This window comes from Rana temporaria, chromosome 4, assembly GCF_905171775.1.
Source record: "Rana temporaria chromosome 4, aRanTem1.1, whole genome shotgun sequence".
In the NCBI taxonomy this organism is placed as follows: domain Eukaryota; kingdom Metazoa; phylum Chordata; class Amphibia; order Anura; family Ranidae; genus Rana; species Rana temporaria.
The window spans coordinates 418,740,714-418,766,664 of record NC_053492.1 but is presented as its reverse complement, the minus strand read 5'-3'; the positions used below and the strand labels follow the sequence as shown (position 1 = coordinate 418,766,664).

General features: G+C 43.2%; 1 protein-coding gene across 1 annotated transcript in view; it reads left to right on the top strand.

The window, feature by feature from the left end:
• Window positions 1-25,951, top strand: part of GALNT14 (polypeptide N-acetylgalactosaminyltransferase 14) — a 657,875-nt gene that overhangs the window by 510,975 nt on the left and 120,949 nt on the right. Inside the window, exon 5 of the mRNA XM_040351317.1 lies at window positions 15,253-15,318. Within this exon, the coding sequence (XP_040207251.1) occupies window positions 15,253-15,318 (66 nt within the window). The remainder of the gene's footprint in view (window positions 1-15,252; window positions 15,319-25,951) is intronic.

The window sequence follows — 25,951 nt, the reverse complement described above, 5'->3', positions numbered from 1 at the left end:
GTCAATACACCTATGTCAGCAGTTATTTCACACTCTATATACTCTTATTAAGACTGCTGTACATCATGGCAACTCCTGCCCATGTGATATGACTCTGTATCAACTACTACTGTTAATACTACTACTGCTGCTTCAGCTGCTGCTGCCGCCCAGTCAATACACCTATGTCAGCAGTTGTTTAACACTCTATATACTCTTATTAAGACTGCTGTACTTCATGGCAACTCCTGCCCATGTGATATGACTCTGTATCAACTACTACTGTTAATACTACTACTGCTGCTTCTGCTGCTGCTGCCGCCCAGTCAATACACCTATGTCAGCAGTTGTTTAACACTCTATATACTCTTATTAAGACTGCTGTACTTCATGGCAACTCCTGCCCATGTGATATGACTCTGTATCAACTACTACTGTTAATATTACTACTGCTGCTTCAGCTGCTGCTGCCGCCCAGTCAATACACCTATGTCAGCAGTTGTTTAACACTCTATATACTCTTATTCCTACTGCTGTTCATCATGGCACCTCCTGCCCATGTGATATGACTCTGTATCAACTACTACTGTTAATACTACTGCTGCTTCTGCTGCTGCTGCCCAGTCAAGACACCTATGTCAGCAGTTATTTGACACTCTATATACTCCTATTCCTACTGCTGTTCATGATGGCACCTCCTGCCCATGTGATATGACTCTGTATCAACTACTACTGTTAATACTACTGCTGCTTCTGCTGCTGCTGCCCAGTCAAGACACCTATGTCAGCAGTTATTTGACACTCTATATACTCTTATTCCTACTGCTGTTCATCATGGCACCTCCTGCCCATGTGATATGACTCTGTATCAACTACTACTGTTAATACTACTGCTGCTGCTTCTGCTGCTGCTGCTGCCCAGTCAAGACACCTATGTCAGCAGTTATTTGACACTCTATATACTCCTATTCCTACTGCTGTTCATCATGGCACCTCCTGCCCATGTGATATGACTCTGTATCAACTACTACTGTTAATACTACTGCTGCTTCTGCTGCTGCTGCCCAGTCAAGACACCTATGTCAGCAGTTATTTGACACTCTATATACTCCTATTCCTACTGCTGTTCATCATGGCACCTCCTGCCCATGTGATATGACTCTGTATCAACTACTACTGTTAATACTACTACTGCTGCTTCTGCTGCCCAGTCAAGACACCTATGTCAGCAGTTATTTCACACCCTATATACTCTTATTAAGACTGCTGTTCATCATGGCACCTCTTGCCCGAGTGATTTGACACTGTATTGTCAATGTCTACTACTACTATTACAGCTCAGTCAAGACACCTGTGTCCCAATTTTTTGGTACACTATTGACTACTATGACCACTACTGATGCTGTAAAGTATTCCCCAAGTGTTTTTATGCTATGTATTACTATTACCACTACTGCTTGTAAATCATGCCTGTGTGATACTTAGTGGGAATGCTTTAATAAGCATTCCTAGTATGGATACCCGTAAATGTATTAATCTTAATTAGTGTGAATGCTTTAATAAACATTTCCAGTATTGATATCCGTAAATTTAGTAATCTTATTATTCCTTACGTTTTTTGGTTCTGCGTAACTTCGGCATACTTTCAGCTATTGAGACCATTCAACTGTAAAAATGTTCGTCTCTTTCAGCAAATGATGGGACTTGTTCAAGTTTTTTCCTACTTTTTACACTTTTATAAATTTTTTGCTTTTAAGACCGTTTTTTTAACAATGAAGTCAATGAGAACATCCTTTTCCCCTTTGAATTCACATGCCCTGCCAAAAGTTTCAGCTACTTCATACTTTCACTTACAGACACTGAAAAAACTGTAAAGCGGTCACAAAATATTTAGCTATCCGGCTATGACTTTTCAGATCGTTATCGTTTACAATTTTTTGGTGAAAACGCAATTTACGTTTTGCGAATTTTTCACAAAAATGCGATAGGTTATAATGTAATCCTATGGAGGGGATTTAGAGTCTGTCATGTGACCTTAACATTCTAGATCTTTGTAATTAAAAATATCTTTACAAAAAGGGGAAACAAATTGTTCTCACGCCCACAAGATCTACTTTTCATACACAATTTTTATATCAAAACGTAGCTATGCTTGTCTGGTTTATGGCAATGTGATCAAGTCTGCGATACGTATTTTAGTTTTAGTTATTGGAGCAACAGCCAGAAATTATGTCTCATAGACTCTCATGTTAAATTATCTAAAAAATGTTGCTGCAGAACTCACAAAGACGCTCTTTTCTAAATCGCAGACATGGCCACATTTTTAAGTTTATCTACATAAATTTCATATCGATGCGTTTACAAGGGCCGTGTATTTCAAACGGTGTAGTCGTTGTATCAATTGCATGTACGTTTGAGGATTTATTAAGCTTTGTTTGGAGGCTTAAATCATGTATTAGATCTGTGAATTAAAAGCGTTTGTAATGTTATTTCTTTCTATAAATCACTTTCCTGACCTCAGTGCAATATTCCTCCTCACTGACCTGGGGGGGAGGGGAAACCTATTGAGGGGGGAGGGGCGACCAGGAAGTCAGCATACGCTATACTTTGCAGATAGAGAAAGAAGCTGTGTGTCCTAAAGATAGTGTAGTGGTTATGGTGAATGTCTTTGGCAAGGGGCTCACCAATTAAGCTATTCAGCATTCCCACTCGCATTTTCCTCAGGAAATGCATTGTCTAGTTATATTATATTTTAATACTCCTGCTGCTGCCTCCATGCTGAGTAAAGCTTCATGACCTCTCTGGCACAGCGGATCCACCAACAGCCTCCGCTACAAGCTACCAGACCGGATCTAAACAGCAAGTGTAACTATAACAATGAACCTTATGTTAAACACTGTTTTGCGGCATTTATACTGCAACCATTGGGCTGTCTGCAAGAGCTCATCTGCATTCTCTCTCTTTCTTGCTCTCCCTCTCTCTCTCTTTGTATATATATATATATTGTTGCTTTTGTTATGTTCATTTTTCAACTGTTTATTTTGTGTTCGTCGTGTCTGTGTCGTGTGCTTTAGTTTGTCCTAGGTTACTGTTAAATAAAATAATAGTATAAAATGTTTTTGCTTATTATGAAGTTAAATGTGTTGATGTTGATTTGTTTGATGTTAAGTTAGATGTGTTGAAAAACCTACAAATCTATCTCAAAAAGAAATTAAACATTTCCAAAAAATAATATTTATTAATAAAAACATAATTTCAGATATAACTCTGATTGAGCTTCTGAAGGCGCTCCAGCTTCTCTATATTTTTTAATTGCTGCTGCTCCAGCAGCACATTTTGCTGAATAAGGTAGCGGATCTGGCGCTGATTTGCCTGGATCCTCTGGTGGGTTGTCTTTATGAGCGCGGTCTGCCTCCTCATCTTTCCTGATACTGTTAGGATATAATAAAAAAAAAATTTGGATTTAAAATAACGTTACCAAATAAATAAAAATTTTTTTTTGCTTATTAATCAATCATTATCATGTGTATACACTTGTTATGTGTCTAACACATCCCGGGAGTGCAGAATTATTAGGCAAATGAGTATTTGGACCACATCACCCTCTTTATGCATGTTGTCTTACTCCAAGTTGTATAGGCTCGAAAGCCTACTACAGATTAGGCATATTAGGTAATGTACAACTCTGTAATGAGAAGGTGTGTGGTCTAATGACATCAACACTCTATATCAGGTGTGCATAATTATTAGTCAATTTCCTTTTCTTTGTCAAAATGGGCCAAAAAAGGATTTGACAGACTCTGAAAAGTCCAAAATAGAGAGATATCTAGCAGAGGGATGCAGCACTCTTAAAGTTGCAAAGCTTCTGAAGCGTGATCATCAAACAAAAGAAGCGTGTGGAAAAACAAAGGTGCAAAATAACTGCCCATGAACTGAGAAAAGTTAAGCGTGCAGCTGCCAAGATGCCACTTGCCACAAGATTGGCCATATTTCAGAGCTGCAACATCACTGGGGTGCCCAAAAGCACAAGGTGTGCAATACCCAGAGACATGGCCAAGGTAAGAAAGGCTGAAAGACGATGACCACTGAACAAGACACACAAGCTGCAACGTCAAGACTGTGCCAATAAATATCTCAAGAAAGATTTTTCTAAGGTTTTATGGACTGCTGAAATGAGAGTGAGTCTTGATGGGCCAGATGGAAGAGCCCGTGGCTGGATTGGTAAAGTGCAGGGAGCTCCAGTCCGACTCAGACGCCAGCAAGGTGGTGGTGGAGTACTGGTTTGGGCTGGTATCATCAAAGATGAGCTTGTGGGGCCTTTTCGGATTGAGGATGGAGTCAAGCTCAATTCCCAGTCCTACTGCCAGATTATGGAAGAGACCTTCTTCAAGCAGTGGTACAGGAAAAAGTCACCATCCTTCAAGAAAAACATGATTTTCATGCAGGACAATGCTCCATCACACGTGTCAAAGTACTCCACAGCGTGGCTGGCAAGAAAGGGTATTAAATAAAAAAAAGTAATGACATGGCCTCCTTGTTCACCTGATCTGAACCCCATTGAGAACCTGTGGTCCATCATCAAATGTGGGATTTACAAGGAGGGAAAACAGTACACCTCTCTGAACAGTGTCTGGGAGGCTGTGGTTGCTGCTGCACGCAATGTTGATGGTGAACAGATCAAAACACTGACAGAATCCATGGATGTCAGGCTTTCGAGTGTCCTTGCAAAGAAAGGTGGCTATATTGGTCACTGATTTGTTTTAGTTTTGTTTTTAAATGTCAGAAATGTGTATTTGTGAATGTTGAGATGTTATATTGGTTTCACTTTTAAAAATAAATCATTGAAATGGGTATATATTTATTTTTTGGTTAAGTTGCCTAAAAATTCTGCACAGTAATAGTAGTCACCTGCACACACAGATATCCCCCGAAAATAACTAACACTAAAAACAAACTAAAAAATACTTCCAAAAAAATTCAGCTTTGATATTAATGAGTTTTTGGGGTTCATTGAGAACATGGTTGTTGTTCAATAATAAAATGAATCCTCAAAAATACAACTTGCCTAATAATTATGCACTACCTGTATACTTCTAGCATCAATACCATATTATGGTTCTACAATCTGACAGGTGCGCTTTATATGTTGTCCATTTTTATATCTACATTTTATTGTTGAAATGTTATTAATCATTGTGCACATATTTACCTTCCTGAACGAGGCTCACAGGACCGCTCTCTTCCTCCTGCTCTTCTGCTTGAGAAGTTGGGGTGGTGGGGGGGGGAAGCTCCTCAGCTTGCTCCTCAGCAGGAGCTGGGGTTGGGGAGTGGGAGGGCCCTGGCTGCTCCTCTTCATCCATCTCCTCCTCTGCCGCATCCTCCTCTGCCGCATCCTCCTCCTCCTCCTCATCGGCCTGGCGCCTTCTGCGCTTGGCGCGGATAACTGGCATTGGAGCTCCTATAATAACACAATGTTCATATATTATAAAAATGTTTTCTAATGACGTATGCAAATTCTGTGTACTCTGCTGTATTGTATATGAATACAAATTGATTTATATAGACAGTTAACCAATGGGACAATGTTATATTAAAGGGTCTTGTGGGCACTACAGGGGACTGAGCGTGAGCTGGGATGCAACCATGTTAAAATGAGCTGTTTTTGTCTCCTTTGTTTTGTTCAGACCATCTCATGTTAAAAAAAGGGCCTGATGGAGCACACGGGATTACTATAACAACCCCACTCCTAACACAGGAATTTAGTGGTAATCTATATATATAAAACTCAACGTGTGTGTGTGCATAAATGTATGTATGTATGTATGTATGTATGTATGTATGTTCCAGCATCACGTACAAACGGCTAAAGATATTTATATGAAACTTGGCACACAGGTTACTTATATGTCAGCCACAAACATAGGATAGGTGGTTTAAACCTTACCCACCCCCACTTGCCATGGTCGGGGTTTTTCTTTAAAGTCCCATGCAAAGCAATGGGAAAATTATGTTCCCACATAACTTCTGTGTTCCTGTCTGCTGTCCCATGTCTTTTTTCAACAGTACTATGAATACCTTGGCCGGTGGTGATATATGTTAGCACAACATGGCATCTTGGTTAACAACATCTGACCTTACATGAATTACATATGACCTTACATAACTGTCACCAAAGGAGCTGCGGTGGCTCCACACGATTGCCACTGCACTGACAAGTGATTCACCTCTGCAGCTAGGGGTTCGGATCCCGCTCTCGGCTACCTGTGAATTGAGTTTGGTGGTCTCAGCCCCGCCCCTGGTGGGTGTGCTATGCGAGGTTGGGTTGGGAGGACCCCCTCACACCCGCCATTGCCAACCGGGGCATGGAGAAAGGTGGCAGATTGCCTCTGGGGGAGGCCTCCCAACTCCTGCAGGCCGGCTCCTCTCTCTTTCGAGTTCACGCACAAAATACACTTTTTAAAAAAAAAACATAACTGTCAACAATAACTTACCTGGATGATATTTAGCCCGAAGACGTCTGACCTGAACCATTTGGCGCCTCTTCAGGTCAGACCACTTCTTAACAATTGCCTTGTGGTCATGTTGGCCGCCAAAGTCAGCGATTAGGGCGCTGACCACAGCCCTTTTCTCTGGCTGCCTCCGCAGCTCATCGTATCCTGTTTCCAGGAACTTCTGCAAGATGAAGAACAAAGTATATTGTAATACTTCTGTTGACAGCCTTATGGATATATGACGTAAATGTATGCTATTCAACAATTGGAAGCATTCTCGCCTTATTAATCAATGACGGGGTAACATGAAAGATTTTATATCCTGCCATTTCGGTCGCCACCTTTTTTGCATAAATATAGCAGCCATTATCATTTGCATAATTATGAATATATTATTAACAACACAGGATACACGTATAGGGGAGATATGCGTTGCTAACTCTTTTCCCTGTCAGGAGCCTAACGCCCCGGGGGGTCAGAGACGGGACCTTTTTCGGAGGACCACTGACGTATGTACCCGTCGCAGTTTTTTGTGATGTCACTCTTTAGGTGTGTGCACATTTTTCACTGCATCCGGGTGGAGTTTTTGGGTTGTGTTTTGCACGCCACAGGCTTTTCAACAGGAAAAAAACAGCTGGAGGCAGAATGGTTGCAAAACACTACGTGTTTGTTACTTAACTCTGGGTTTCAAGACCAGTCCACCTCCAGCTGTTGCAAAACTACTACTCCCATCAGCCACGGTCTGTCAGTGCATGCTAAGAATTTTACTTTTGCTGCATCTAGGGTGCCACAGTTTAGAGACCCGTGCATAAAGGCCTGAAAAATGGGGGCCTGCAGAACTTACAATACTAGAAGTGCCAGCATTCCCAGGCATGCTGGAAGTTGTAGTTCTGCAACATCTAAAGGGCAATATGTATTCGAACGTCCTTGGGCCTTGAGGACACTGAAGTCAGGACGTTCGCATACGTCCTATGTCCAAAAAATTTTTAAATTCATTATGCTAAATAACAAGGAAAAGTGCCTAAATACACATTTGCCAACCAGGGTGTCTGCAGCTGTCCAGGCATGCTGGGACTTGTAGTTTTGTAAAAGCAGGAGACACATTTTTTGTGAAATACTAATATATGATCATATATACTAACTTTTAAACTAGACTAAAATGCTGGGCTGGGCTGGGACTTGTAGTTTTGTAAAAGCAGGAGACACATTTTTGGTTAAATACTAATATCTGATCATATATACTAACTTTTAAACTAGACTTAAATGCAGTTGAAGATGATGAAATAACAGTGGTCAAAATACTTACACAAATCAGCAACTTTTCCTCAGACTTAGTGAAATTGCTTCCAACCATGTTGCTGTGTGATTGCGCTGCGATCATAAGTTGGAAACTGGCAAGGCTCCAGGAAATGGTCGCGTGTTGTTCGCGTGTTGATTGCGCTGCTTGGACCGAGATGGGTCCATATGGCTTCGGCTGTATGGACCACAGTAACTCTTTTCCCTGTCAGGAGCCTAGGAGCCTAACGCCCCGGGGGGTCAGAGACGGGACCTTTTCGGAGGACCACTGACGTATGCAACCGTCGCAGTTTTTTGTGATGTCACTCTTTAGGTGTGTGCAAATTTTTCCTTGCACCGGGTGGAGTTTTTGGGTTGTGTTTTGCACGCCACAGGCTTTTCAACAGAAAATAACCAGCTGGAGGCAGAATGGTTGCAAAACACTACGGGTTTGTTACCTAACTCTGGGTTTCAAGACCAGTCCACCTCCAGCTGTTGCAAAACTACTACTCCCATCAGCCACGGTCTGTCAGTGCATGCTAAGAATTTTACTTTTGCTGCATCTAGGGTGCCACAGTTTAGAGACCCGTGCATAAAGGCCTGAAAAATGGGGGCCTGCAGAACTTACAATACTAGAAGTGCCAGCATTCCCAGGCATGCTGGAAGTTGTAGTTCTGCAACATCTAAAGGGCAATATGTATTCGAACGTCCTTGGGCCTTGAGGACACTGAAGTCAGGACATTCGCATACGTCCTATGTCCAAAAAATTTTTAAATTCATTATGCTAAATAACAAGGAAAAGTGCCTAAATACACATTTGCCAACCAGGGTGTCTGCAGCTGTCCAGGCATGCTGGGACTTGTAGTTTTGTAAAAGCAGGAGACACATTTTTTGTGAAATACTAATATATGATCATATATACTAACTTTTAAACTAGACTAAAATGCTGGGCTGGGCTGGGACTTGTAGTTTTGTAAAAGCAGGAGACACATTTTTTGTGAAATACTAATATATGATCATATATACTAACTTTTAAACTAGACTAAAATGCTGGGCTGGGCTGGGACTTGTAGTTTTGTAAAAGCAGGAGACACATTTTTGGTTAAATACTAATATCTGATCATATATACTAACTTTTAAACTAGACTTAAATGCAGTTGAAGATGATGAAATAACAGTGGTCAAAATACTTACACAAATCAGCAACTTTTCCTCAGACTTAGTGAAATTGCTTCCAACCATGTTGCTGTAATATTGCGCTGCGATCATAAGTTGGAAACTGGCAAGGCTCCAGGAAATGGTCGCGTGTTGTTCGCGCAATTGCGCATGCGCGATCGAAAAATCGCAATCGCAATATGTATTTCGGTTAAAATATCATACATATTCGATTTCAGAGTGCTGCTACAGCAGTTTTCGAAATATCTGCAATCAATTTCGCATTCGCATGTTGCGATATTTCGATAAAATATCAGGAATATTCTGAGCCAATCAGAGCGCTCCTCCAGCATATCTCGAAATTGCGCAATAAATATCGCATTCGCATGTTGCGATATTTCGATAAAATATCACGAATATTCTAAGCCAATCAGAGAACTCCTCAAGCATATCTCGAAATTCCGCAATAAATATCGCATTCGCATGTTGCGATATTTCGATAAAATATCACGAATATTCTGAGCCAATCAGAGAACTCCTCAAGCATATCTCGAAATTCCGCAATAAATATCGCATTCGCATGTTGCGATATTTCGATAAAATATCACGAATATTCTAAGCCAATCAGAGCGCTCCTCCAGCATATCTCGAAATTCCGCAATAAATATCGCATTCGCATGTTGGGATATTTCGATAAAATATCACGAATATTCTAAGCCAATCAGAGCGCTCCTACCGTAGTTATTAAAAAATCGCAATTATTTTCGCATTCGCAATAGCGAAAAATCGCAATCAATTAATTTCGATAAAATATCACGAATATTCGAATTTAGCGAATATATCTCGAATATTCGAATATATATTCGAGATATATCGCGAAATCGAATATGGCATATTCTGCTCAACACTACTGTTAACCACGTCAGCTTTTATAACCTTACAGAGCAGATTGATTTTTATATTTTCACTATGGACCTGTCTATAATTAAAGTGATATTACATTTTTTTTTACAATAAAATAACAAGAATGTTATACTTACATCCTCTGTGCAGTGGTTTTGTACAGAGCAGCCTGGATCCTTCTCTTCTCGAGGCCCCCACCAGCGCTCCTGGCCCCTCCCTCTTGCCGAGTAGTGATGTCGCGAACCTAAAATTTTCGGTTCGCGAACGGCGAACGCGAACTTCCGCAAAAGTTCGCGAACCGCCATAGACTTCAATGGGCAGGCGAATTTTAAAACCCACAGGGACTCTTTCTGGCCACAATAGTGATGGAAAAGTTCAAGGGGACTAACACCTGGACTGTGGCATGCCGGAGGGGGATCCATGGCTAAACTCCCATGGAAAATTACGTAGTTGACGCAGAGTCGGGTTTTAATCCATAAAGGGCATAAGTCACCTAACATTCCTAAATTGTTTGGAATAACGTGCTTTAAAACATCAGGTATGATGTTGTATCGATCAGGTAGTGTAAGGGTTAGGGTTACAGACAGGGTTTCTAGTAACAGATAGGGTTAGGGTTACAGATAGGGTTAGGGTTACAGATAGGGTTAGGGTTACAGACAGGGTTAGGGTTACAGACAGGGTTAGGGTTAGGGTTACAGATAGGGTTAGGGTTACAGACAGGGTTAGGGTTACAGACAGGGTTAGGGTTACAGACAGGGTTAGGGTTAGGGTAACAGATAGGGTTAGGGTTAGGTTTAGGGTTACAGACAGGGTTAGGGTTAGGGTTACAGACAGGGTTACGGTTACAGATAGGGTTAGGGTTAGCGTTACAGTCTGTAACCCTAACCCTGTCTGTAACCCTATCTGTAACCCTAACCCTGTCTGTAACCCTAAACCTAACCCTATCTGTAACCCTAACCCTAACTGTAACCCTAACCCTATCTGTAACCCTAACTCAGTCTGTAATAGGTTTAGGGTTCACAGTGAAAGACCAAACTCTGACTATGTCCTCAGAACTTTTCGAGTTCAGGGTACGTGGCCTCTGAACACTGGGCATTATTCTAGGGCCAAAGGGAATCACAGCACCATGACCACGACGGCCCCTGCGGGGTGGCCTGCCTCTGCCTGTCATTTTTTTTAGATTAGTTTAGTTGTACTATGCGTGCAAGCTACTGTGCCACCAGATATGATATGTGGCACTGGACAGGTGGGCACAGTTTACCCTGTGAGGCAATAACACCCTGGCAGACAAATGACTACTATTATGTATTGCAGTGAATTTTGTTTTTATATCTTATCAACTTTGCCAACACAATATGGATGATATGTGGCACTGGACAGGTGGGCACAGTTTACCCTGTGAGCCTGGGCCCCTTACATTACACAGCACCCCACAGCTCTGGGCCCCTTTACATAGCACCCTGCACCACTGGACCCCATTTATATTACACAGCAGCTTGCACCACTGGGCCCCTTACATTACACAGCACCCTGCACCACTGTACCCCTTTATATTACACAGCACCCTGCACCACTGGACCCCTTTACATTACACAGCACCCTGCACCTCTGGACCCCTTTACATTACACAGCCCCCTGCACCACTGGGCCCCTTACATTACACAGCCCCTTGCACCTCTGGACCCCTTTACATTGAACAGTACCCTGCACCTCTGGACCCCTTTACATTACACAGCACTGCACCACTGGACCCCTTTACATTACACAGCACTGCACCTCTGGACCCCTTTACATTACACAGCACTGCACCACTGGACCCCTTTACATTACACAGCACTGCACCACTGGACCCCTTTACATTACACAGCACTGCACCACTGGACCCCTTTACATTACACAGCACTGCACCACTGGACCTCTTTATATTACAGAGCACCCTGCACCTCTAATCTAACTAAACTATACAGTGTATAAATATATGTACAACTCCTGGTGATGTATATATATCCTCTACACACTGTAACATTAACTGACTAGCCTGCCTGCTCTATCTAACTCCAAAAAATTACACTCTCTCTCTCTCTCTCTCTCTCTCTCTCTGTCTCTTCCTGTAAACCACGCAGCACAGATTACAGAGAAAAAAATAAGCAGACTGATTGATTAGCCCTAACAAGGGCTGTTTGGGGTGCTGTTCTAACAGCAGAGATCAGATGAGTCTTCCAGGACTGGAGTACACTGGCCTAAGCTTTCCCTATGAAATCAGCAGCAGCAGTTCTGTCCCTCAGCAGTTCTGTCCCTCCTCTCACTAAGAATGCAAGTTCAGAATTAATCTAAAATGTATGCTGCCCTAGAGGTGGGAGGGTCAGGGAGGGAGGGTATGCTGCTGATTGGCTGGAATGTATCTGCTGACTGTGAGGTAGAGGGTCAAAGTTTGCTCAATGTTAATTAATAGGAGGCGGATCGAACATCGCATATGTTCGCCCGCGGCGGCGAACGCGAACAAGTGAAAATCGCTGCAAACTATTCGCCGGCGAACAATTCTGTACATCTCTATTGCTGAGTGCCCCCAGATCAAGCAGCTTGCTATAGGGGCACCTAGGCAGGCTTGCTCCTGACCCGCTGCTCTGTGTGTCAATTCAAACATAGAGGCAGGGCTCAGCCTCATCCCTCTCTCTCCTCATTGGCTCACTGGCTGTGATTGACAGCAGTGGGAGACAGTTGCTCCTGCTGTTGTCTCAGCCAATGAGGTGGGAGAGTCCCCGGAGACCCAAGGCTCTCTTGCACAGCGCTAGAGGAAGATCAAGCTCAGGTAAGTATTAGGGGTGGGGCTGCTGCACAGAACCAGAATGCATGAAGATAATAAACCTTGAGCCTTTAATATATATTTAAAGTGGAGTTCCACCCAAAAATGGAACTTCCGCTTTTTGGAATCCTCCCCCCCTCCGGTGTCACATTTGGTACCTTTCAGGGGGGGGAGGAGGGAGCAGATACCTGTGTAATGGTGTAAAAGAGGGCGCTAGTGGGGTAATTGCCTCACTGTTAGGACATCTTCACTGGGAGGGACCCAACAGTAGGCGTGATATATTAAATAGATTAGACACTCCAGTGAATAGAAAACACAACGAGACCTGTATCAATAATGAAAGATAAATAAAAATAAAAATAAAATAGGTACTGTGAAGTATATGCTAAAATAATAATAGTCTCTGGTACTCGTGAGAGTATATTCAAAAAAGTGAATGAATGATAAAATGTCTCTGGATAAACACTACAATACGCAGTCCATATAAAGTGGTATTCCAAGGAAGTTCAATTGGTAATCATATAGTGAAAAGAAAGTTATATTGCAGCCACCACCATCTGTTTTAAGCTTCACCCGATGTGATCTGGTCAAGTAATGCTCTTACCGGATAGCGTTAACCTCTTTAATTAAAAAGAAAGGTCTGTAGAGCTGAGCAGGTTTAAGTGCCTGCACACTAATCACCAGCTATTCAGACTGTATTGATGTTTGGACCAATAGTATCCCAGGAATCCATCCAAAAAATAAAAGAGAGCTGATAGTGCATTATTGCTTTAATTAAAATATAAAAACAAAATTGGCTGAATGGCCCCTTACTTTGAAAGGTGCCTGCCCGGCACTAGGACTGCATGCGTTAGATACTAGGCTCTGTCTGGATCTTTAACAGGCCGCTCGGTGTGGGGAGTCCCAATCAAGTCTGCAGCGTCTGCAGCGTCTAAGGCTGCATTCACACCTCCGCGACAAGATACGCCGCGTACACTGCGTATTTTGCCGCGAGTGTGTAACTTTTATTATTATTTTTTTTTTCAACAAAGCCCATTGCTTTGTATGGTCGAACGCCAATGCTGCCTGAAAAAAAGGGTCCGGGACTTTTTTTCAGGCGGCAGGCGTACGGCGTCTATGAGATGTGAACCATCTCATAGACAGCAATGGGAATTCTCCCCTCCAGCGGCACGAGCGTCCGGCGTCGGGCGTTTTGTCGCGGAGGTGTGAATGTGGCCTTAGCGTCGGATCAGCTGGGGAGCGGGGATGTCAGACTGCCTCAGAGTGTCTAATCTATTTAATATATCACGCCTACTGTTGGGTCCCTCCCAGTGAAGGTGTCCTAACAGTGAGGCAATTACCCCACTAGCGCCCTCTTTTACACCTTTATCCTATTGCACAATATTTTCTAATATTTTGACTCAGAGGAGCAGCTTGGCACTTAAGTAGTTAACATTTTTTCACATTGTGAATTATTATTAATTATTTAATTTTTGGCACGGAAATACACCTCACTCACAGATACCTGTGTAATATTTGCTCCCACTTCCTGGCATAGATCACTGCGGAGACTGCAGTGACCTACGCCACGTTCGGTGCCTTCTTTGTCCCCGTCCCCCCACTGTCTTCTGAGAAACACACTGGTCCCAGAAGAAAGCAGGGACCAGTGGGATCGCGCAGCGCGACTCACGCATGAGAAATAGGGAATCAGGAAGTGAAGCCGCAAGGCTTCACTTCCTGATTCCCTTACCGAAGATGATGGCGCCTCCACCCGAGAACCGAGGGACATCACAGGAGCCCTGGACAGGTAAGTGTCCATATATTAAAAGTATTTGTAGCTGATGACTTTTATTTTATTTACTTTTTTCAGCGGAACTCCACTTTAATAATATATTTTAAAATAAAGTAGTACATATGTTTCTTTTTAAGACAAACGCAGGTTTCTTGATGAGTTTGTCATTATAAAAAGTTTCTATTTTCATCTTAGGCCTCGTACACACGACCGGACATGTCCGCTGAAACTGGTCCGCCGACCAGTGTCAGCGGACAGATCCGATCGTGTGTACAGTCTAGCGGACAGATTTCCAGCGGACATGTTTCTTAGCATGCTAAGAAACATGTCCGCTGGAAAGCTGTCCGGCGGACATGTCCGCTGGTTAGTACGTCTAACCAGCGGACAGAAATCCCACGCATGCGTCTAATTGATTCGACGCATGCGTGGAAGCATTGAACTCGCGCGATAGAGAACGTCGGTGTCGTCTACGTCACCGCGTTCTCTGTCCGCGCGGATTTCGGTTTGATGGTGTGTACAGCCATCAGACCGAAATCTCCCAGCGGACATGTCCGATGAAAACGGTCCGGCGGACCGTTTTCATCGGACTGTCCGCTCGTCTGTACGGGGCCTTAAAGATGAAACAATGTAACCGCCCCCCCCCCCCTTTCACTTTGCAAAGTTATTTAAAAATAGAATAAAGGCATTTATTTTGAAATCTTGCACTTTTGTATTGCGGCACTAAAAAACATTAACATACAAAGTTAATTGAAAAATTCAAAGGGAATAAGAAGAGAAAGCAGATGATTACAGATTATGAGAGTTTAAAAATGAAAATGACTCCATATGCTTTCACTAGTTTACTTACCGATTTCTGTCTATTTCTGTCTTGACAGCCGATGACTGCCGACTTCTCTGCAAGTTACCCAAAGTGAAGTGTTTACGCAACGACCGGAGGGAAGGTATGGGCTAATCACCAAAAAGATTTCATTGCATTAACCGTGAAAGAAAGCAGATCAGATGAATGTGGGAACATTGTTCTGGAGCCATTGAGAAGCCCAGAAGCATTTTTATCATGGCAGTGTTTGAAACAGCTATAAAATTATTTTAAATAAAAGTGTAATGACTTGTACACACGATCAGAGTTTCCGATGAAAAAAGTCAGACGGAATTTTTTCATTGAATAATCCGACCGTGTGTGGGCCCCATCTGACTTTTTCCCGTCTGAGTTTAGAAATAGAGGTTCGTCTGTGTGGAACTCCGACGGAGAAAAAAACACACTACTAGTGGTTACACTGATGATGGCAAGTGATAGTTTCATAGCGATTACAAGGTACAGAGCAACTCTGATTGGCTCTGTACATCGTGTCTGTGAACGACAATGACAACTCAGATCACAGCCATTCATGGGCACCCTGGTGTGTTTTCTAAAGTGTCACTTCTAAACAGCACTCCTGAAAGAAACCTTTTAATTGTAACCACCCTGTACTGTATATAGTGTTCATTTTTGAACATTATTTTGTGATCATTTTTTAACGTTGCTTTTGCTCCTCCACTCAAGAAGAGGAAGAAGCCACATTCCCGTCCCCTGAAATGAATGAAGACCACTTATATCTTTTATCTTCCTGTTAGGGCTTACTGGTGGAAATGAAGTATGGGGAATTTAGTAGTGTATAAAATGTAATTTGCACTGTATATCTCTCATTCCATTATGCGGCGAGGCTAAAGCACCCGCTGTAAAATACAACACTTTATTCCTCTTAGAGGTTTTGGATCATCCATCAATTTCTGGGCCCCTGATATAAAATCAATTCCCTTCTGTTTCGGAATAAACAGCGCTAACAAGCCGTATTGGCGGTAATAGAGCAGTGCCGGGTTTCCTGTTAGTGTGTGACATTACGTCGGCCTGCTTTACCCTGTAATACGAAATGAGTGAATGTCTGCAGCGGATTTCATGCGTATCTGTCATGGCGAGGAAGAAACACAGGCTGATGATTCATGTAGAGACAAGATCAAAGCTGTCGCCGGATGATCTAGCCCAGAGTAAAAACAATTTAGACGGCTTGAATTCAATTCTTCCAACAGGCTAGAAAGTAATAATTATGCATGTAAACACAAGTGACAGTTGTTTGTACATTATCGGGCTAGTCTCAAGCAGCGCCGTCTTTGTTTCGGGGGGAAAGAAAATGCATCGGGGAGGGGGGGGGATGCTTGCTGCTCAGTTTAGCAACAAAGATTCAGCAACAATGTACTGTAAGACACACGGAAATATAATAAAAAGATGTAAACACACCTAACTGAATGACATGTGATGTGCTCTGTTTAAAAAGAAAATTGTCATGAAAAAAATTCAATTTTTTTTCATTGACGCTTACCTCCTGCAGCCCCTTCGCAGCGACTCTCTGTCTATAGTAGTAACTTGGATTATGAGCGTAATCCATTCCAGAAGAATGCTTGTAATCCAAAGCACTTGTATGTCAAAGTTAGTTCCCCCATAGGAATGAATAGAAACTCAGATAATTTGTTCCAGTGTCACCTCTAGTGTATCCAGTACCACTTGTGGCCAAAGTTAGGGGGGGCGCCGGAGACACTCAGAGATGCTCGAAGACCGCTTGAGGATGCTCGGAGAGTGTTTGAGTGTCTCCGAGTGTCACCGGCACCCCGCACCTCTTGGCACATGCGGTACTGTACACCCCAGAGGCTTGAATCCTGCTCGTCTTGTGATACAATGTTCGCAAATCGAGTTTGAAAAACAAAACAACTCGTATTGCCCAACGCTTCTAAACCGCGTTACTCCCAATTAAAGGTTTTTCTTTACTTGTACTTCAGTAAAAGCTTCAGGACATCTCCCATGATGGGTTCCCTAATGGTGACAACAGTGGACTGTCCCTTCGAAACTACAGTCTCTAGAGTTGATCCTGAATTTTGGATGACATTAAAGCCCAAATGACCTTTCAGATTTAATCAGCTAATTACCGTATTTATCGGCATATACCGCGCCCCGGCGTATAGCGTGCACCCCAAGCTGAGAAGGGAAGTTTAGGGAAAAAACTTACATTTTGGATGTCTTGCCCAGCCTTGTCGGTGTCTGTCTGCTGTCTTGCCCGTCGTCCATCGACGGCCTTGTCCGGCGTCAGTCTGCGGCGTTGCGCGGGGTCCGTCGAGTGTTGTGGGTGTCCATCCGCACCTTGCCCGGGGTTGCGTTCCGTTGTGTGTTTGAATTTGGCGCGCTGTGCAGAGCCGGATTTCCTGCGCACTCGGCTTCTCTTGGCTTCTCTCGGCTCATCTCGCGTGGCTGCGGGCGGAGCCGAGCCTAGCCGAGTGCGCAGTACACTCGGCTCGGACAATGTCGGAGACAGCGGAATCGGTGTATATCGCACACCCACGATTTCCCCCTGATTTTAGGGGGGAAAAAAGTGCGCGGTATACGCTGATAAATACGGTACATTACATGTGCATCGCAACAAAAGGGGAGCAACACATACACATACTGTACATCCACATTATTGCATTTCTGTCAATACCGATACTGTTGCATAATGTAACTATTTGTTTGGAAGGGTGTCATAAAATCCTTCTGAATAAATAGGTCTACTTAGTGAAGGGCTACAGCAGTTTCTTTACCAATTTATGCAGAAAGTTATCTTACCTAATCCAATGTATCTGCCTGTCTCTGCTGGTTCTGTAAGCAGGGGAAGTTTGAAAGGAACTTCTTGTGACGGTTTGAGATTTTCTCCTCCAATGTGCAGTAAAGCAGATCAGAATCTGCTTAAAATTCATAGTCTGATTCTTCTCAGTGGAACAAGCTAAATTAGTTATCAAAATGATGGAGGCCTTCTCCCGCGCTTCTCTGTTCTCTGGCAAGTGTCACTTTCATAGCTGGTGTTTTATTGAATGAGCAGGCGTAGGTTACTTTCAGATATCAGACTTTATTTATTTTTCTGGAGTTTTCTTGTGTGTATTTAAAGCGTCTAACAGGAAGATTTAAAGTGGCACTGTAGCTAAAACAAAAAAATAACTTATATAAAAAATGAGAGAAGGTTTGGGTAATTGTTATTTCACCCCTTTGCTGTCAAACGTGTTTTTGCGTTTTTTTTCACACTTGTTAAAAATATATTTATTATTACCCAATTTTGGATAAACTATAAAATATGAGGTTGTGCTATATGAATACAGTAGTTACCCAACATATTAAGCCTTAAAATTGCTCTCACTCTAACATACTGTACAATGTGATGGGGGAGATTAACTAAAAGCGGTGCACAGAATCTGATGCAGCTGTGCATAGTAACCAATCAGTTTCTAGGTTTTATTGTCAAAGCTTAATTGAACAAGCTGAAGCTAAAAGCTCATTGGTTACTATGCGCAGCTGCACCAGATTATATGTGGTCTTTTAGACCCCTGATGTCTTATCTGCCCTTCATTGAAGCTAATGAAGCACAGATCAAAGACCAACAGTCGAACCCGGAAATTATGTTATATATGTTGCTTCTACGTTCTTGCTAGGTAAGGGAGATCACCAAATAGACATTCTTTGGTCTCCCTTCCTTCTACCTGGTGGTACCCGGCATGCTGGTCCCAGGTATGCAGATGGGAGTGTGGAGTCTAGGCATCATGGCAGGCATGCACGATGGAAAGGGGCCATGTACTAGAGGTTTATGGAAGTGGTGATAACTGCATAGAAGGGTGTCCAACCTGCGGCTTGCAAGTCACATGCGGCCCAAGAGGGTTAAGCATAAGGCTCGGGCACGTCTGGAGGGATGACGGGGATGTTCTGCATAGCAGCCGTGGTGGTGGCTGGCACAGACAAGCCAAGTACACACACATCTGAAGGGATGCTTGGGATGCTGTGTTTGGCATAGTGGCGGCAAATGCAGGGAATCCCGCTAGCACTAGGCAAGTAAGTGATGCAAGGCTGGATCTAGAGGGGTGCTGCGCTCCCCCCTAGATTTCAGTTGAGGAAGGCAAAAAAACAAAACACACAGTAAAGCATGATCCAATTTGCTCCAGTGGGGGAAAAACTCCTTCCTGATCCCCCAAGAGGTAATTGGATATTCCCTGGATCAACTTTACCTATACAGTAAAGGTAAAGTACAGTGTATTTTACAGTATGTGTGGCCCAAGACAATTCCTCTGCTTCCAAAGTGGCCCAGGAAAGTCCTTGGTTCACAGGCTGCAGGGAATACTGCTGACATCATTGCGTATAACTTAATGCAGCGTTCCTGTGTGCTGTGCAGTGCACATGGAAGATAAAAAATGACTACCAGTAGGAGCATGGGACAAATGGTTTTGGCCAAGAAAAAGAAATGTAGAATTTTATTCAATTGTAATCTGCTCCTCAAATTCCCTTACTTCTCAAGTTTCCAAGGTGGTACAATGGTCATCTGATGAAGGCAACATTTTCAACCAATGGGGTTCCACAATTCAAAAAAATTCAACTGTTACCGTGGCTCTACCTCCACATGAATTGGATCTAGGAGGAATATTTATTCCCGTAACCATAGATTGGAAAATGCTGTCACTCCCCTAAACTCCACATGGGTAGGGGAGGGGGGAGTGTGGTTCTATTTATTACCAGCGGCATATAAGTAAATAGACTAAAGGTCCACAAGAAATTAGTCAAAGAGAATCAACCAGTATTGCAAAAATGCAAAATGCTTTATTGAAAATTCTAAAGATATATAAACTTCACCTCCACCATAAGAACACGTTAAAAATTTTACACCGTTGTCAAGGGACACAGGTAGCTACCATGGACACTCGTCCATCCACATGCATACATCTAAATGTAGATAATTATTTAGCATTGTATGAAAACCCAATTCTAGGAAGTAATCACAGATCCTCAAATAGCAGTGCCACTCTTAATAAGATCAATGTGATATTCCATGGGTAGTTCAATGTAGCTCTGGTGTGTAACCCAATGCTGTATCCTGGCCTAGGCCAACAAGGCCCAGGCCAAGGGCAGCACAGAAAGAGTCCCCGCGGGCTTGCACTACACTGTTAGTGTTATGGGGAGGACTGGGCTGAGAGGCAAATTAGTCTAGCGTCCCCATAAAGAGGCCGCACTGCTTTCGTCATGCGGGTGGGCGGCATTTCTAAACTGTGGAAAGCTGCTTCTAAATTTTACTGTCCTATCAACCTGAACCACAACCCTTCTTCACTGTGCAATATGATTCTGCTGCACCATTGGCATGGTTATATCTTCTTAGTCCTCTCCATAAAATTATCAGAAATTTGTGCTTGAAGTAGAACTATAGGCAACACTTATTTTTTTCATTTTGGATAGAGTAAGGGAGGGTTAAAGCCCCTGTCGGTTATTTTTTTACCATCCCTGTCCCATTGCAGAGATTTCCCTTCACCTCCTGCCCCATAGCTAAACAGGAAGTGAGAGGAAATCTATGCAAATTAAGGGAATTCATTGCCCCCCCAGGCCCTTAGAACTAATGTCCCCACTCGAAAATTTCAGGGCGGATCTTAAACAGCAAGGGGCATGGCCTTGACAGAAAGGGGTGGGTGATATTTAAATTAGGGGGTGCATGAGTTTAGTCCTGCCTAGGGCAGCACAAAACCTAAATACACTACTATTGTGAACAAATAGGTATGCAACAAGGGACAGTCCCGGTATGGTCTCAGGGTGCCTGTAAGAGTTCAATGAATTGGTAGATAACACAGTTCCGTATATATACGTATAGATGACTGTATAAATCAGGCGAATAACTGAGATCATGAAGGTCGCTTGGACTGGGGGCTAGCGTGAGTGGCGTAGGGATGTGCTGCGGATTGTTGTCAGTGTGGGGGTAGGTGTGGGTACAAGTTCTATATATACAATTTCAATGAATCTCACCACTCACTGACATTTCTGGACAAAGCTGAACAGCGCTAAATTGTTCTCCCATGTTCAGAGGGGAATATCCAGCATTGACTCCCTGCACGCTGCCGCCTCCATGTATTCAATCCTCCTAGATGTGTGGCTGGATCCCGGGATGTAACGGAGTGTCCGTGTAGTCCTGTCTGTGTCCAAAGATCAACGACGTGATTACGGGTTCCATAGGACAACTGTGAGACCCAAAGGAGGTTTAATAGCATTACTGAGTACTGGCCTCAGAACTGATTGGCAGTGCTGGTAGACCAGAAGATCAGTGGGGGGCTTCTACCAGGACACCTCTGTCCAGGGCCATCAATAGAGTTGGCCCTACTGCACATGGCCCAGGCTATTAGTTCAGCAGAGGGCCCGGGGGCAAAAAGAGAAATTGTTGGGGGGGCTTTACATTAAAGCCAGGACAGATTGATAAAGAAGAACTTTAATGGAATCATCAGGAGCCACAACACGGGGGCCTGCTCCTGATATTGTGTAAAAAGTCTCCTCTCTATCCTCGGGCCTTGCTCATGAATTGATGGGGGCCCAAGGAAATGTTATTTAATTGCTTGGAGAGACAGTTGGTGGGCTTACTGTTCATGTGCAATAAGGTATATAAAGGCAGCGACTGGGATGCGGAGGCCCTTGCAGGCAGGCTGTATGGGCCCCACTATTTCTAATAGTGGCCCTGTCTCTGTCATTCACAATCATGTTTTTGATGGCAGACAAGTTCTCAATGGGTGACTGCTCATGGACTCATTGATAAGATTACAGTAATACACCTGAACACTATTTTTATTTCTCCAGGACAAGTGGCTTTGACAATGTCTACTCCCTCCTCACTACATCCTCTTTGCACGATAATCCATAACTGGCCGTAGAGAGAGCAATTTTATTTCCTGCAACCATGGGTTAATGGGGAATCCCTCCCTTGGAGTCATTGTGTGTTCCCCCATGCCCGCCGGGAGAACACAGTGATTACTGCTAGCGGCTATAACAGCCACTGGCAATAATAGCATGTAAAACCTGACAGGCTGGTTGTACCCAAATTGATCGATCAATCATCTTGGGTACATTCAGCCTGCCCATACATGGTTTAAATCTCTATGGCCAGCTTTAGCCAGATCATCCATATACAGTAAACCCTTGGTTTAAGAGTAACTTGGTTTGAGAGCGTTTTGCAAGACAAGCAACATTTTTTAATACATTTTGACTTGATATAAAAGCGATGTCATGATATACAAGTAGAATGTCAAAACTGAGTATAAAAGAGAAGAGAGTCACCTCTAAAGCCCTGTACACACGGCCCGGATTCTCGTCAGGAAAAAAAACTTTGTTTTTCCCGACGAGATTCCTGGCAAGATTCTCTTGCCGGCCGAGTGTACACACACACACACCATTCTTTTGAATGGCAAGAACGCGTGACGTCATTGAGTACGACGAGCATGCACTCGTCACATTTAATGCAGTCGCTGCCATCTTGCTTCAACCTACCTATGCCTTGGAAGCTACCGCGCATGCGTCAAAGTCATTTCGAGCATGCGCGAGTTTGCACGGCGACAGGTAAGTATACAGACGCTTGGGTTTCTCGGCAGGAAAACACTGCCGAGAATCACGATAAGAAAATAGAGAGCGGGTTCTTTATTTTTCTCATCGAGATTTTGGGCAGTTTTCTTGACGAGAAACCTCAAAGCCTCGTACACACGCTTGCCAGCAATTTTCTTGCCGTTTCTTGCCGAGAAAACCGTGCGTGTGTACGAGGCTAAAGTCTATAAAAAGTGTATAAATATGATTACATTAAATGAAGATACAACATTTAGCAACATATTGCTACATTTAGAAGCGCCTCTCTTCTCTTTTATACTCTGTAGCTCCTGCTGGATTTTGCTTCTAATCCTCTTGTGGAGGCTTCCATTTGTGGATGGACATTTTATGGTTACACAACTTATCACATTGCTATAATCTTTTTATATGGACTATAAACTGAAGGACCTGTGAATAAATGGTTGTGGAACGAATCATTTGAGTTTTCCTTAATTCTTATGGGGAAATTTGCTTTGATATACAAGTGCTTTGGATTACAAGCATGTTTCTGGAACGGATTATGCTCGCAATCCAAGGTTTTACTGTATTACTAAAATGATAAAAAGATGAAGGACTTTTTCAAAAATGTATATGCTAGCTAAAAATAGAGTATGAGATCAATTAAACGGAAGCTTCCTTCAAAGAAGAATTAATAAATATGTATAACTTGAAATATATAAATAGGTATTTTTTATGCATGCTGTTTAATTATGCATGAGTAATAAAATATAGCGGCTCATATAAAAGAAAAAAAAAATGACTTTGTATCTAAATACTTTTGAACGTTCAGCATTGAAAAGTGGCCACCAGGCATTCCGTCATGTAAAAAAACGTATTTGCATAACATCAATAAATGTATTATAATAATATACTCACATATAAAAATTCATATATGAACAATTGCGTTTGAGGTTTTACAAGCACTTTCAGCCATTAAATCTCCATTCCGAATGGGTGAGATGAAAGTTTTGAATCCCTCCTCTCCCTCAAGTCCTGCTGAGATGGCAAAGTACAGGAAGAAAGCGTATTACCTCCGAACCTTGCAAATTCGGAAATTTAAAAGTCATTTTTATGTTCTAGCAGACAATGTTTCATGGCTCCCGAGCTGTTTGTATAAAATACACCTCGATAAATAGAGCTGGAGAACAGTCGCTGTAAATACGCGGCTTACCGCTTGGGTCTCTGTTTTATAATGTTATAGTGAACACAGAGAGATGAATCAAGAGCTTAATTATATGTGACTGCTATGGAGTCTGGAAGTTCAGGGGAAGCGGAACAGCGATAAAACATGGCTTCCATTGGGTCTGTCTCACTGATGTAGCAAAGGCAGCACAGGAACTTGGGGCATAAAAAGGAGTTTTGAAGGAAAAGTATAAGACAATGAGCAGTAACGCACATAATATGATTTTCATTTTGAAAACACATTACATATACCCAGTCAGGGCCGCCATCAGGAACTTTGGGGCCCCTTACACAGCTGCAGGCATGGGCTCCCTGGGGCAGAGAACCGGGGGGGGGGGGGGCTTCCGCCACAAGTTGAGAAGCAGGGGGAGTGTCGCAAGTTGAGAAGCGGGGGGGCTGCCGCGAATAGAGAAGCTGGGGGGGCTGCCACCGTGAATTAAGGTCGGGCTTTGTGTGCTGACGAACAAAAAATAAATACATTTAAAAAAAGGGCGATGCCATCCGGGGACCACCGAGGCCCCTTAGAGGTCAGGGAGGGGGGGGGCTTTGGGTGCTGACAAAAAAAAAATGTAATAAAAAAAATGGGAATAACAACCGGGCCCCTTAGGCCTTGTACACACAGTCGTTCCAAACCGATGAGAATGGTCAGACGGGCCATTTCCATCGGTTCACCGCTGAAGTGGCCTGATGGTCTGAAGTGCGTACACACTATCGTTCCAAAAACCGATCAGGTCAGAACACGACGTGCTGAATAAAACAAAGTTCAATGCTTCCAAGCATGCGTCGACTTGATTCTGAGCATGCGCGGGTTTTGAACCGATGCTTTCTGTACTAACCATCGGTTTGGACCGATCGGGCAGCGGGCCATCGGTTCGATTTTGAAGCATGTTTTAAAATTTTGGACAACAGACCGATGGGCTATACACACGGTCGGTTTGGACCGATGAAACTGAACCTCGGTCCATTCTCATCGGTTTTGTCCGACCGTGTGTACGGGGCCTTAGAGGTCGGGGGCTTTGGGTGCTAACAAACAAAAAAAAAATAGGGGGATGCCATCCGGGCCCCTGGGGACCACCGGGCCCCTTACAGGTGTACTGCCTGTACCCCCCTGATGGCGGCCCTGTACCCAGTGAAGGGACTATCCTCAGGTGATACACAGAGATTAAACAAATCCTTCTAGATAAGTTGTACCTGTTTATCTGCAGTGGAAATGTTTGTTTTTTTGAGGCTAGTGGACGTTAATGGTACCGTAACAATTAAGATACACATATATAAAACATATAAAGTTTTATTGAATTTGACATTAACAAGTTTAAAACATACATATTTAAGAGAAAAACTCTGTCTAAATAAGCTGGGTGTAACTGAAATAGATAGCAATATCAGTTTACCAAGTCCTAATTATTTTGGTATGCTCGACATGTTTCGCAGAAGTTCACCGTTTCTTCAGGAGCTTTCATTTGCATTCTATTCTATTCTATAGAATAGAGAATACAAATACATGAATCATAATAAACAATGTATAACATCACAAAAAGTGACAACATCAATAACAAAGAGCAAAGTGCCCCTCCCTCAAGGTAATCATAGCCCTTACATAAAGCGGCAGCATGGTAGCGGCGGTCCTCAAGATTGGAGTATTCTGCAGTATTTTCTTCTCTACATCCATTGAAAGTAAAAAATGTATAAGCTTGTTTTAGCTGTCAGAAAAAAGGGCAGAGAGCTGAATTTAACCACTTGCCGTCGCCGCACCGTCGAAATACGTCCACAAGGTGGCTCTCCTAGGCGAGAGCACGTAATATGACGTCCTGCCTATTAGCCGCCACTAGGGGCGCACGCTCGCCCCCGACTCCCGTGCGTGTGCCCGGCGGGCGCGATCGCCGCCGGGCACACGCGATCGCTCGGTACAGAGCGGGGAACGGGAGCTGTGTGTGTAAACACACAGCTCTCGTTCCTGTCAGCAGGGGAAA